At 46.2% G+C, this 13,100-nt stretch overlaps 1 protein-coding gene across 1 annotated transcript in view; it reads right to left on the minus strand.

Moving 5' to 3' along the window:
* Window positions 1–9,913, minus strand: part of PSD2 (pleckstrin and Sec7 domain containing 2) — a 57,810-nt gene extending 47,897 nt beyond the window's left edge. Inside the window, exon 1 of the mRNA XM_085307729.1 lies at window positions 9,317–9,913. Coding sequence (XP_085163855.1) covers window positions 9,317–9,852 — 536 coding nt within the window. The 5' untranslated portion in view covers window positions 9,853–9,913. The remainder of the gene's footprint in view (window positions 1–9,316) is intronic.
* Window positions 9,914–13,100: the final 3,187 nt, after the last annotated feature.

Consider the following 13,100-nt stretch of genomic DNA (forward strand, 5'->3'; position numbering starts at 1 on the left):
CTGGGTAGGGCTGACACTCCCACTCTTGATCTTAGTTGAGAACCACAACACTGAAATAACGAAATAATTCTGCTTCTTAAACCTGTACAATGTACAGTGACAATGTATTTCTATTCCAGCTTTTGGCTCCCAGAGTGGTCATCTGTACTATACTACAGACCAAGAGGCAGGAGACAGTCCGATTTCTACAGTGCTATTTCTATGGCACTACAGGTATGTCCATAGAGGGCAGGTTTTTCTGTAAGCATGTCATGTCTATACACACATAGGTATGCAACACGGTCAGCTAAACTCAGCCCTGCACTGTAGCCAGTGTTGCCCTATAACACTCCTCCTCTGTTCTCTTCCTTTCTATTGATGCTGATTCCCTTCCAGTTCTGTCCTAGTTTTGTACAACAACTCTGTTCTTGGTGTGGTTCCCAGTAGCAAAAAGCCTGAAGCTCTGTTTTAGCTCAAATGCAGTCAGTTTTCCCTGCTGTTACCTTGGTGAGATCCTTTGCTGGCAGCAGTGACAGGCAATTTCCATAATAYCAAACAATATCAGAAACTGGGTGGCAAAGCTCCCGCATACCATGTTACTTGTGCTCTACTCTGCTGTCCTCCACCACAGCCTTGGCCCTGATGTGCCCTGATATCCCTTCTTAAAAAACTGGGGTGCTGCTATATGCACAGCATCTCTGCTCCAGGAGGGCTGATGGGTTGGAGTGGGGGAAGCACAGCTCTCCCTAAAGGGGTCCTGAGCAGCATAAAGCAGCTTAAAGCCCAGGGTTGGAGGGGATTCATGAGTCCTAGGAATAGAGCAGGAAAGAGGGAACAGTATGGAAGTGCATGAGTTCTCAGGCATAGGCTGAGGGAACAGAAAACAAAATTTCCAGTGCTACATTGGGTTGCAACCAGTACTATGAAGCATGGTCTCCTAGGGTCTCCCAGGGGAACATCTAGGTCCATAAGCAAGGTCAGATCAACTGGAGAGATGAGGTTAGTTCAGATGGGAAGGAGAGACTCCTGCTTTTCAAACCCAGTACTCCTCAAAAGCCTTAAAACTTAGTCAGCTGTTGTCTGGTAGCACTGAGGAGAATAGAGGTTGGAGGATAGATTCCCAGCTACCTAGGAAATTTTCTGCTCCTACTATAAAGGTTTATAAAGAGACAAGAGATCAAACCATTAGCCCTGCATGATCACTGATGGAAGGCAGGGAACTGATCAAAGAATAAGCAATCTCTGAAAGCTAAGAAACTCTGACTGCAGGCAAAATCCCAGGACATGATACGCAAGAGGTTGTTACACTACTGGGCTACATTGTCACAGGAAGATAGCCCATCACCTGGGCTTGCACAAGCAAAACCAGAGAAATTCAATGGACTCTGTAAATAGCATCAAATATTGCAAGGATTAGGCTGTTTTCTTTCCTACTTGAAATCTCTTTTTCTTGCTGCTGGCACAGACAAACTGCAGGGCCAGAGGCTTTGCATCATGTCCTCTCCTGTAGAAGATGTTGGTTCAGGGGTCCTCGCTGGCTCAGGTACAACAGGGATGTGTATTTACCTGGGGTTTGCAGCTAGGAAACACAGCAGGAAAACTGGAGGGGAGGTGACATTTCCCTCCTCAAAACTGACAAACGTCACATGGCTCCCATGAGACCAGGTAACTGATCAAGTGAGTGACTTACAGGACAGGGAGATTCAGTGGTCAAGCACATATCCTTCTGGAAGGGATTTCTCTAAAGAGTCAGTCTTTATGAAAAAACCTACTGCTTCATCCAAAAAAACTGTGTACAGCAAGAGATTAGGCTCCACTTCATCTATTCACTTGATCATTTTGAGAAGGGGGAAGATAGCTACAGAAAGGCCAGGACATGTAGTTTTGATATCTTTGAAATTAAAAAAGATTCCTTCAGTGTACTGCAAAAGTCATTGTTTATCAAGCAATTGAAACAGTATTAAGAGCCAGAATGGCAGGGAATGGAAAGAGTTTTCTGACAGCTAACTGACAAAAAAAGTTCAATTGTTAAATTATTTTTCTTGCTTCAGGATTCAAAAAAAGATTTCAGAAGCTGCTGTGGATTACAAGGGCTTGTTTCTTGACCCTAGGAGCAGATCTTGGTAAAATATCACTTTGTATGCCAAAGGAAGGCCTGCTGCTTGTGCACRGCCTGTTTGTAGGCACATCACTCCAAGCTCACTAACACACCTTCATTCATAAAAGTCAGTGGTGAAAGCCACTAGCCAGTCTGCCTGTTCAGCTTTGACAATATCCAAACCACGTGCCTACTGATGATCTTACTGCCGAAAGGAAGAAGAAAACTTCTATGCCCTTTCTGCAGCAGAACAAAACTGTTGTCCAATGCTCACTTCTCCTTCTTGGYAAGGCACTGAGAACACATACATTCGTTTTTTTAAATACACTTCTTCTGTTCACTTTTAAAAACTAATATTCAACTAGCCCTGGAGGACTTGCCGTGAAAACCATCTGAAATGCGGAAGCTAACTGTTCAGGCAAGATCTTCTTCCTTACTCTACTGTTCCAAGGCATGGCTAGAGTCTTATAAGAAGGCCTAAGAAACTCCAGTGGCAGCTGGGAGAGGTGTCACCTTGTGTAGGTGCTACCACAGACACACGCGTCTGGATCTCAGGAGCCAGGCTAAGCCCAGGATAAAGGAGAGGACAGAGCAACTTCCAGAAATTCATGTCTCCATACCAGCACATGACACAGCCAGATAAGGCTCTCCTAATTCAGAAAGAGTCCAGTGTTGCCCCAGATGACACCAGCAAACACACAAACATATGTGATGTCCATAGATGTTACGTACAAAGTCACATTGGAGAATCACAACTTTTCTTTCTGGTCCTCAAATCAACAGACMTTTTCTGAGTTTGCTTCTCCAGAGATACTAAAGTAGTGTCATCCCTTTGTGGAAATACCAGCCTCTCCAAAGTACCTCAAGCAGCATGGAAGATGGTTAGCCATTTCAGGAAATAGTGGCCCTAATGCCTAGTGAATACACACCTTGTCTCTGTTGATTACACACTTATCTGAGAAGCTGCTTTAACCATTAGAATTTTTTTCATAGAGCATCTTATTCTCTTGGGCATGTCCAAGAAGCGATGCTCACACGGGCCATCTGCCAGTGCCCTCATTAGCACAGGCCAAATAAGAGCTCCCCATTTAAATTAGCACTAATTCCAGACACAGTAAAATGAGACCTGGAGTCCCTTTACATAGGGCATTTCTCAAGATTACCGTCATTTTTTACAGTCAGACTGCTAAAAGATCTTAAGCCCACAGGACAGGAAATACTTTGCAAACAGAAAGTCCTCACTTCAAGAATCCACAGAGTAACCAAAGATAGTTGTGGTCTGACATGGGACGTAGTGGACAATAAACAGACAAACCAATGTAAGGGAGGAAGACTGCAAAGACAGAAATGCACATAACCCTGTTTGTGGTAGCAAGGTGCAGGCACACATCAGCAACTAGACTCCTCATCTGCCTGATCTTTGCAACAAAAGTACATTTTGAGGAAGCACTTGAACAAAGGTACAGTTTCCTGCTTCTAACGTGCCAGGGCAAGGCCCAGTCAAGAAGAGAGGTTGGATCAGTGCTCTCAAGTTTCTTATTTCTCAGTGCTTTAAACCCCAAATGCCAAGCCACATGTCTGATGCACCTAAGCAGGTCAAGATCACATGAAGTAGCTATTCTGTGCAAGCTACAGTGAATTGCTGTGGCAATGTGACGCCAYACACCAAGCCAGCTGACTGGTGAGCCACAGACGAAAGCCACCGGCTATGCCAGGTATAGGAGATCCTGGAGCAGGACAGAGCCAGCTGATGGACAGCGTGAAGAAGGAGCCAGCCATGTGTGGCTTATACTCAGGGTGTGAGACTTGACCAGTTTTGACAAACAAATTTCTGGATCCCTTTAAACGCCTTTCTGATGTCTGAGCCTCTGGAGCCACTGTTTTTAAACTTAACTCTGTGACCACCACAGATAAAAGCTTACAGAAAGCTGCAGCACCACAAAATCCCTTGATTCCAGAAGCACAGAGCTTTAAGAAAATTATCACCTGCCCCATCAGAGCTGGCCACACAGCAAACCAGAAATGAATAGAAATGACACAGACAGCAGTAGCCTCACAAAGCAACCACTGCAGCCTAAAAGTTCCTTATCTCCAGGACTGCTTCTCTTTAAAAAACCACCTATCCCTGCAGGGTGAACTGCAATGCCTGGCAATGACACTGTGCGTCTCCTCCTTCCACAAAACAGAAGGAACTTTAAGAACTCCACAGCTGAGTGGCAGGAAGGATTTTATATCCTTAAGTGCAACCTGTGATGGGAATTAAAAGATTTGCCTTGGTAGCTTGTCCCATTGCCAAACTTCTAGCAATAGTCTCCATCACCACTGAATATGTCCCCTCTTTAACAGAGGCTCTATGTTCTCACCATACTAATGAAAAATGCTGAGTCTCTGTGATTTCCCCAAGTCCTGTGAGAATGCCATCATGCCTCCTCCTGGTATGCATCGCTTCACTCCTGATCATCAGCGTGCAAGTGTCTGTGTGGGAGATGGCAGCTGAGGGAGCACCCATGCATTATGCATACCCTGGCCCATTCCTGTGAAGTCTGGCACACAGCATGCATTTGCAGGGAAGTTGTGCCCTGCAGCTGTCCTTACAAGTGCTCCCCTGACTGCTCCTGAAAGATCCATCAAGCCCAGTGCCCCCGGACAATTACTTAGTGGGTCACACATTGCCATACTCCAGAGTCAGAGAGCTCCCACTCAATCACCACACTGAACACAGTCATTTCCATTAACCTAGTTATACCACAGAATTTGTTTTTTCCAACCCTTTATTTACCCCTTGAGCCCAAACTCACACAGCAGGCAACAAAGTGAGAAAGGCTATGTCTGAAAGGATACCACAGCTAAGGCCTCATGGGACAGACCACAGATACCAGGGCAGGAGCCACAGAGGAGGACAGGTCAGCAGATGCTAACAAACTTGCTTGCGCTCTGCCAGCACCAGTGGATTCAAGTCAGTTCATTTCTCTCTGTGTAGTCCCAGAGAAGTCTCCCAAGGGAGGATGAACAGACTTTCTCCAGCGTACTTCAGCCTAGAAGCACAGTCTGTATCTAATTCAAACAAAGCTCAGCTAAGATGCGAGACAACATAAGACCTCGCTTGTGTGAATAAACCTAACGTAGCCTGCCCACAGAGAAGTGCTGTGTACTTAAGTACTAAATAGCAGGGAAGGCAATTGCTTTACTTAAATAAGGAGCCATATATTTATTTGCATCGTAAGTATAAGCCTCTGTAAGTATACTGAAGTAATGTATTGAACTGCCTGTGTTGTTTTTCCCAGTCATCTCTGAAATGCTGTTTTATTGCCTATGGCAAGGCATGCAGAGCAGTGTATTTGGTTATTATTGCAACTGAATCATACTGGATTTTTATGCACTGAGTTGCTTACATTTCACTTCCCACTAGTTAATTAGTCATAATAAAGTAGAAGCTAGTTTGCTGTGTTGAGGGAGCAGGGAGGCCCACCTGAAAAGGACACAATAGAAATTAGGACTTTCTTGTCTACCCAGTGAAGGCTTTCAGTAAAGTTTGGCTGAAACTTTATCTAATGGAATTTGAAATGCTCAATGGCTGTACAGTATTGTGTGAGGAAATGTGCAGGTAGAGGCAGTAGTTCCAAAGAGTCAGGTACAAAGTGCATCTAACAAGCCAAATGCGGGGACTTCTGGAGAATGGAAAAAAACAACATATTTCACTTGTGAAGGTCTCAATCTTGCGGCAGAGCTAGGACCTCCCTGAGACCAGCAAGGACAATGCTGAGGACTCTCAGAAGGTGAAATAGTCAAAATAGCCATAAAGAGGGGAAAATCAGGCTTTGCCAAATAGTATATTCACATGTCAATAGAGTGCTATGGGATAAATTAGAAAGAAGGTGAAAGGGATTCAGTGAATGCAAACTGCAGCACAAGCATTAAAGCTTTGAGTTTATTTCCTTGACGTTGTTAATAAAGATTTCCTACCTAGATGTACTAACATACATTCAGGAGTGAAACATTGGGACTAGATTTCTTTTTCCAGTTCTCCTGTGGAGTGGATGACCTGGAGGACTTTTTAGCCTTTGATTCTTTATTGGGCCAGTAGGGAGAGCAAGACTCAACCCCTTCTTGTAAAGTACTTTAAGATCCAGGGACAAAATGATCCATATAAGCACCAATATACTAATGATGACAAATACTTTGTACATTAGGAACAAATTGTTGATTGCTTATCCATTAGGTCCTAAACATTAGGCCAGAGACAGAGAAATCCCAATTTCTCCTACATCCAGAAGGAGTCATAATGGAAACAATCACATCTAGAAGGGAAAAAAAAGAAAGAATTGGGGAAACACAAGAGATAAGGCAGGACTTCCCTTGTGCCTCCATCTACTTGTCAGCTTTTTGAAGGCAGATTCATCCRGGAGAGCCAGTGCAGCACGCAGTTAGCTACAGCCAGGAAAGAAGGTCAAATACATCCCACTATGCCCAGTCCACTTGGACAGATCCCAATGTCTCTGATGTGAGATATTCTTTCTGCAATGCTGTATTTGGTCTAGCCAGTTGTTTCTGCTACTTAACCAGCTGATGGCTGGTAAATATAGTATGGAACTTGAATACAGGGAGCTAACTTGTTTCCTGGAGAATAAACTGTTTTCCAGAATTCAGTTGTGTCCTTGAGGTTTCCCAACTGCACTTTTGCCTTTGAATATGATGTGTGACTTGTCCCCCTCTGCACTCTGCTTCCAAGAAGACTTACTTACTATCCAAGTGAGTATGTATAGAGTACAAAATTATGACCTTTGCATGCAGAGCTCAGTCAGGTTGCATCGTGTCCAAATCCTCAGTCTGCCACTTCTCTCAATTCATGCCCCAGTACATTAAAATAATTGCACTTCCAGTGACTGCACCAGCATTCACTGACCACTCTCAGCTCCATCTTCAACTCAGAGTCTCTGGCAGGGAGCCACATACCAAGCAAACATGGTCCCCAGGCAACCTGAGTGACTCACAGACAACCAAGACCCAACTAAGTAGCTTGTGGGACAGTGAGGACCTGCCTGGGGGTAGACTCATCTAGCCTTCTGGATGCCAACAGACATTAGCAGACTTACTTGGATCTACTCCCTTCCTCTTTGATACCTTCAATTGTACTTGTTGGAATAAGGCTGCTGCTTCTTGCTGGGGAGGTTGGGTAAATAAAATCACCAGCTTTTTATTGGGAACCCTGTTCAACACTACAGATGCCAGGAATTGGGTACACCCTGCAGTCAGTCCACATGCTGTGTGGCTTCCCAGCACTCCTGCAACTCCTGGCTATGCTCCAGACAAACTTAGCCTGAAGCCTACACAAGATGAAAAATAGGAGGYGGCTTACATGCCACCATGTCCCTTTCACACCTTCTTTTTTTAAGAAGGCAATGCACCTCTTGGTCAACTTCTGCTGCTCTTCTCCAGCACCCTACTGCTTGCCGGCATTTCTCCCGTGCTGTGACAGAAGGTACACAGGCAATGCTGTAAAATTCACAATGGCTAGAAACCCTGGGCTGGATACAATACAGTACCCCAGGCTCCCTGGACCATTTCTAGTGGCAAAGGAAAGCATYTCAATTCATCCCACAGTGGGAGGCACCTCAATTCATCCCAGTAATCAGTCACTTTACCAGTCTCCCAACCTTCACATCCCCAGTGGCATCTACGCATTTGTACATGCATAAAATACAGAAATCAGCTGTGAAGCCCACACCAGTTCCCACCAAGACTGTCTCTAGTCAGAGCTTCCTCCAGCTATAGAGGGTCCCCTCAAGAAGTCATGCTGCCAACAAGGAGGACCAGGGAGACATGAAATATACACCGGTTTGTCTCTAGCGCGTTTGAGGGCAGGATGACACTAGTGYCTTCTGGCTCTCGCTCCTGCACTGATACCTGTGGTTCTGGGAGAGCACTAACTGCTGTGGACCTTCAGGCACAAAGGTGACTTTATGACCTCTTCAATTCTACTGCAAATCTGGGACATATCTTCTACATCCAGCCAGATGCATTGACGAAGACCACCTTGACCAGAACATCTATGGAGGAATCTAAACCAAGGGACATCTCCTGCTTTGAGCTATCAGACTGCTGAACTGGAGTAGCAACAGATTTCTGGTCTGCTGTGGGAGGAGGATGTCCTACCAGGCTAACACAAGTGATAAGCCTCCAAGCAAGCACTGGAGGTGTCGTGGTAGCACTATAGCAGGGTGGCAGCACCTTCCTGGAAAGCATGGTCTCCTGCTGTTGCATCATCCCCTCCCTGGAAGGCACTGCCCCTCACTCTTTGCTCCACTCCTAGTTTGCACCAGGCTCCCATGGGCTCTTGACTCTGTTGTTCATTTCCACTGAGGCAGCAAGGGTAGCAGAGAGGCTGGTGTGTGGGTGTGGAAGCAGCTACATCCCATAACCTACAATGTTAGTTCAAACAACTCACATAACTGACTGTCAGGGCATTAGTAGAACTGCGTGAGCTCAGGCACAGTGAGCCCATGTGGTCAGCTTCCTGCTGTCAGACTGATACACAGCACTTCCCACACTGCCCTATCCTGCCTCTATGCATCTTAAATCACACACATTCAGACTGAGCAGCACAAAGCTATCTCCTTGTGGCTGGGGAAGCATATGTTCATAAACCAAAGCAAAAAAGCACACTATCACTGTGCTACTCAGACACTGGTAACAGCTGCCACAAGTAAAGTGGGAAACAAAACCTAACATTTTGCCCTCTTTTACTAACAAGATGCTRCTTCAGCTGTAACCTGGCTAGACCAAAGACTGCCAGAAGAAATTATGCTGCCAGGATTCCTGGAGGTGTACTAGGCTCCTGGACAAGCCCAACTCACTGTAGGCTCCATGCTGTCATGCTTGCCCTGCTTTAATACTTAAGCTACCTCAGCTAGCTCTGCCTTAAGTAATGCAGCAGTATCTCCAGCTTGCAAGTGGGACACCCCTAAAGACAGTACACCCTGCACTCAGAACATCTGAGATCCCTAAATCCTTTTCCTTTGCTTTGGAGTGTCTGTGGGCAGACACTGACTCTAATCACAGCTTTTCTGCATTTGTAATAGGGTAAAGCAGAGTAAGAAACCCAGAAAGAAGAGTGAAAAATGAGAATCAGCCTTGAGAGCAGCTGTAGCTTTTTAAACTGATGAGTTACGTATGGAGATCGAAGAAGGTCTGAGAAACAACACACACACAAACCAGCACTGAACTGTTGAAATGACTCACCCAAGCTGTTCCTCTGTGTCATCGGTACTTAGCGCTTCTGAAGAGCCCAGGAATGTGTGCAAGCACACCTTGCTGAGGGCCTCACTATATATCTCCTGGGTGAGAGAGATATCCTCCGAATCCACGCTGCTCTGACTTGGCACACTGCTGTCCTGCAGCTGTGTTTTCTCCTTCCCAGTAGCGAGCTCTGCGTGCATGCCATTCATCAGCGCTGGCCCATCATCTCTGCCACTCTCACTCAGTGCACACTCCTCCTGTCCCCACTCCCTCTGTCTTTCATCCGGCTTCCACGTGGCCAGGGCTGTTTCCAGATGTTCGTCCCCTTGGCCCATGCCGTCACTGGGCAGACTCTCACCGTCCTCTCTTTGGGAAGGCTCAGCATTATCCAAGGGGCTGGCTTTCTCACTGGCAGGCTCTGAAGGCTCACTGAGCTGCTCACTTCCATTGTTACAGGCTAACATAGCGATCTGTGAGCCCGAGGAATGCAACTCATTATAGTCTGCAGAAGATAATGGAAAGTGAATGTTCTCAGTCATATTCTGCTTGTTCTCACAGTGCTTATGGGGTTCCTTTCCCCTTGGTTAATTCAGGCTTGGGATTATCTACAACAGGAAAGAAATAGAGAGACATGAGCATCTGCAAGGGTTGTCAGAAAGGCATTTGTTGATAGCAATTCAAAGGGGCAACAGTTTAAAGTGGAGGAGGGCCAGCACCCCTCAGGCCAGCCTAATTTGTTACTGGGAGCAGCAAGTAGTGGCAGAAGTGGGGAGGAAAATGCACCCTCTGCCCCATTCCCAACACAAAAGCAGAGAGGGATGGTGCTGGCCTGGCTGCAAAAACTAGAGCTCACTGACCAGTGCACTAAGATCTGGAGGTGAAAGTGATGACTTGCTTCCAAGCTGCAATTGTAGTCCTGAGCCATCATGGGCCCAGGTGCCCCTGTCTTCCCCTCYTGGAGCAGTACAGGAGGTGCGTGGCTCAGGCAATGCTTCCCAGAAGTGGAAAGCCAGGGTCCAGGACTCAGCACAGTCTTGCCAACCCTCAGTGGCCACAGAAGCACTGAAGCAGGTTAACCTGCTTTGTAGCTAGAAGCATCCAAAGCTAACAGTCTCAAAGCACCTGTGCATGCCCCTAAACCAAAGCTGAGCATGAATAACTGTGGCAAAAGAAGGGGACTGGGGCAATGAAGCCCCTCAGCTCAGGGCACATGGAGGCAACATGGGGCTCTGTAGACTGGTTCCCACTCATTTTCTAATTATTCAGTTGGTCTGGCCAGATCAGCAKGAGGACACAGAATCTCCCAGATAATCCCCAAACAACTCCAGTCTCAAAGGCAGGAGGCCTGTTACCTGCAGGCTGCTCGAGTCCTGGCTGTGGTGACCAGCTGCCTAGGACTGGAGAAAGCAGTGTGGCCCTGCTGTTTCTCCCAGGCTAGCTACTGAGGTACTATTTCCAGGTCCTCCCTGTCCACCGAAAGTAGGGACCTGTTTGTTCGGGTGAGGGAAAAAGGAGTAAGATGTAATTTTTCTTAAAGCACCTGTGATGTGCCAACCTGTATGATTCTCCCTGCTGATTTTGTATTTCCAAACAGCTTCTTGCCTGCCAGAGTAACACTTTTCTCTTCCCCAACACAAAAATGCTGCTGAAGGGTGTCATTAGTTGCTGACTAAGAATCCAGAAAATGTGTTCTTTCTGAATATCCCACGAGAGGCTCTTTCTGTAGGACAACGGAAGGACACTGTATTGCACCAGACAAATGAGACATATGGCTTTTTGATGAAATGAGGCACTTCATGAACACATTCATTGATGTAAAAGCAGTTAGTCTTGCTAGCACCATCCTCAGTCATGGGCTATGGCCTGGTAGTGCCATGAAAGCTTTTCTCCATTTTAACCCCTGCAACTAAAATCAAGAGACAACAGCACCATCAGAAATGATCTTCTGTGGAAGCAAGTACTCTGTGTGGAGTTTAGGCTGACTTTAACAGCTGACTTTGTTTTAAAAGACAAAGGATATCTTTGAGTAGAGAGCATGGCTAACCAGTTAAAGCAAACCTGGGTTTAAACCTGAGAGGCTGCGAGGGTGCCAAATGGCTGCAACAGGCTCTGAGCATTCTAACTTGCTGAGTTGCAGCTCTCATTAAAATCATTCATTGCTCTATCAGCATAGGGCCTTACTGGTTCTTGGTAATAAGAGGTGCTGGGCTTCAGTTGCCTCCACTCTTACAACTCCTTACCCTGTGGAAGCCGGGAAGGTGCCAGCAGCCTGTCCCCCTGCCTCCAATTTTCCTGCAGCTGGGAAGGAGCAAGGGAGAGATGGGATTCGAACCCACTCACCTGTCTATGACCTGGTTATGGATAGATCCATGAAGATTCATGCTGAGATGCAGGCTGAGCAGGACTGCTGCAGAAAGCAAGCCCGATCTCAGAGCTGACTTCACTCTAAATTCATAGCACAGGCAAAGCCCAATCTGAACCCAGGATCTGGCTCCCTCTCTGTGTCCTGTCCCTTGCAGCTAGGGGATGGACTGGGCTTGCAAGCTCAGAGCTCTGCACAAGACAGGCCTGGGGGGAAACACTCCTCAAGGTTGCACATGCTACAGACAAGAGCTGAGGCAGACCTCTCTTTGAGACAACATGGGCAGTTTTACCTCTTTTCCACGTGCATCAGCATGCATCCTTCGCCGTCACAGCCAATGCAGCATCACCACACCTATCTCACTACAGCAGCCTGGCTCTTCCAATAGATGCACAATCCCTGCCTGTAATAAGGGATCAGAGAAAGTGAGAAACAAGTCAGAGAAGGGAACCCCATTGATCTCCTGTCACCCTGGTGCTGGTTCATATCAAGCTGTTTTTCAGAACTGTTCTATGGCTGCCGTTTGCAAGATACTGCTAATGGTCTTTCCTCTACACACACTGGTCCTTCCTGGTTTTCAGCCATAGTGTCATAAAAGCTGAGTGCAACAGTTATCCTTAGAAATGGCTGTTGACTTCTTCCCTCCTACAGCCCTCACCTGACCAGAGCAAGGGAGCAATGGGCTGTTTCATTGCAGGCCCCAATACAAAGTTGCTGGTAAATCCACTGAATGTCCAATTTCATCAATCAGATTCACAGATAGAGATATCTGTATTGTAGATGAGTCCCCCCAACAGTCCTCCCCTAGCCTAACAAATGAATTAAGAATCTAGCTCAAGGTCTTGGAGCGAATTGTAAAGAAAAATCTGAACTATCAATATCATTCATGTAGTGATGTTCCCTTTGCAGAATGTATTGTACAAAGCAGACTGGCAAGGGGACAGTGATGCCTCTCTCTGTGGTGACCCCAGGCCTGAGGAGCATGTCTAGTCACCCAACTAGGGATACAGATACCTACAGACAATTGCCTAAGCTAGCAGGCCAGGCTTGCTACAGTCTATGGAGATGGATGGACAGGGCTGCATTCCACCGAATCAGGATGGAAAACCAGATGAAGCACTTAGCTTTCCTGTGCACTTAGAGCAGACACAAGCCAATGCAGTATCTTCAAGGAATTTACCAGCAAAACTATCAAGACTTTCCTGAGCATGATCACACTTCAATCCTGGATTATGCTAAAAACCTAACACGGCCAAATTTTTACAGTTTCCCATGGTAGAGGTGTAATTCAGACTTGCAACACAGAGCCAATGCTCAAATCTTTGGAGAAATTTTTCCAGTATAGCTTTGTTGGCCTTTTCATAACCTGAGTAGAAAAATGTGGGCTTGTTTTTTTGTTTTTGTTTTGTTTTTGTTTTTTCCAAA

The sequence above is a fragment of the Rhea americana genome, unplaced genomic scaffold (genome assembly GCF_003343005.1).
Source record: "Rhea americana isolate MKP2758 unplaced genomic scaffold, rheAme1 scaffold_262, whole genome shotgun sequence".
Lineage (NCBI taxonomy): Eukaryota > Metazoa > Chordata > Aves > Rheiformes > Rheidae > Rhea > Rhea americana.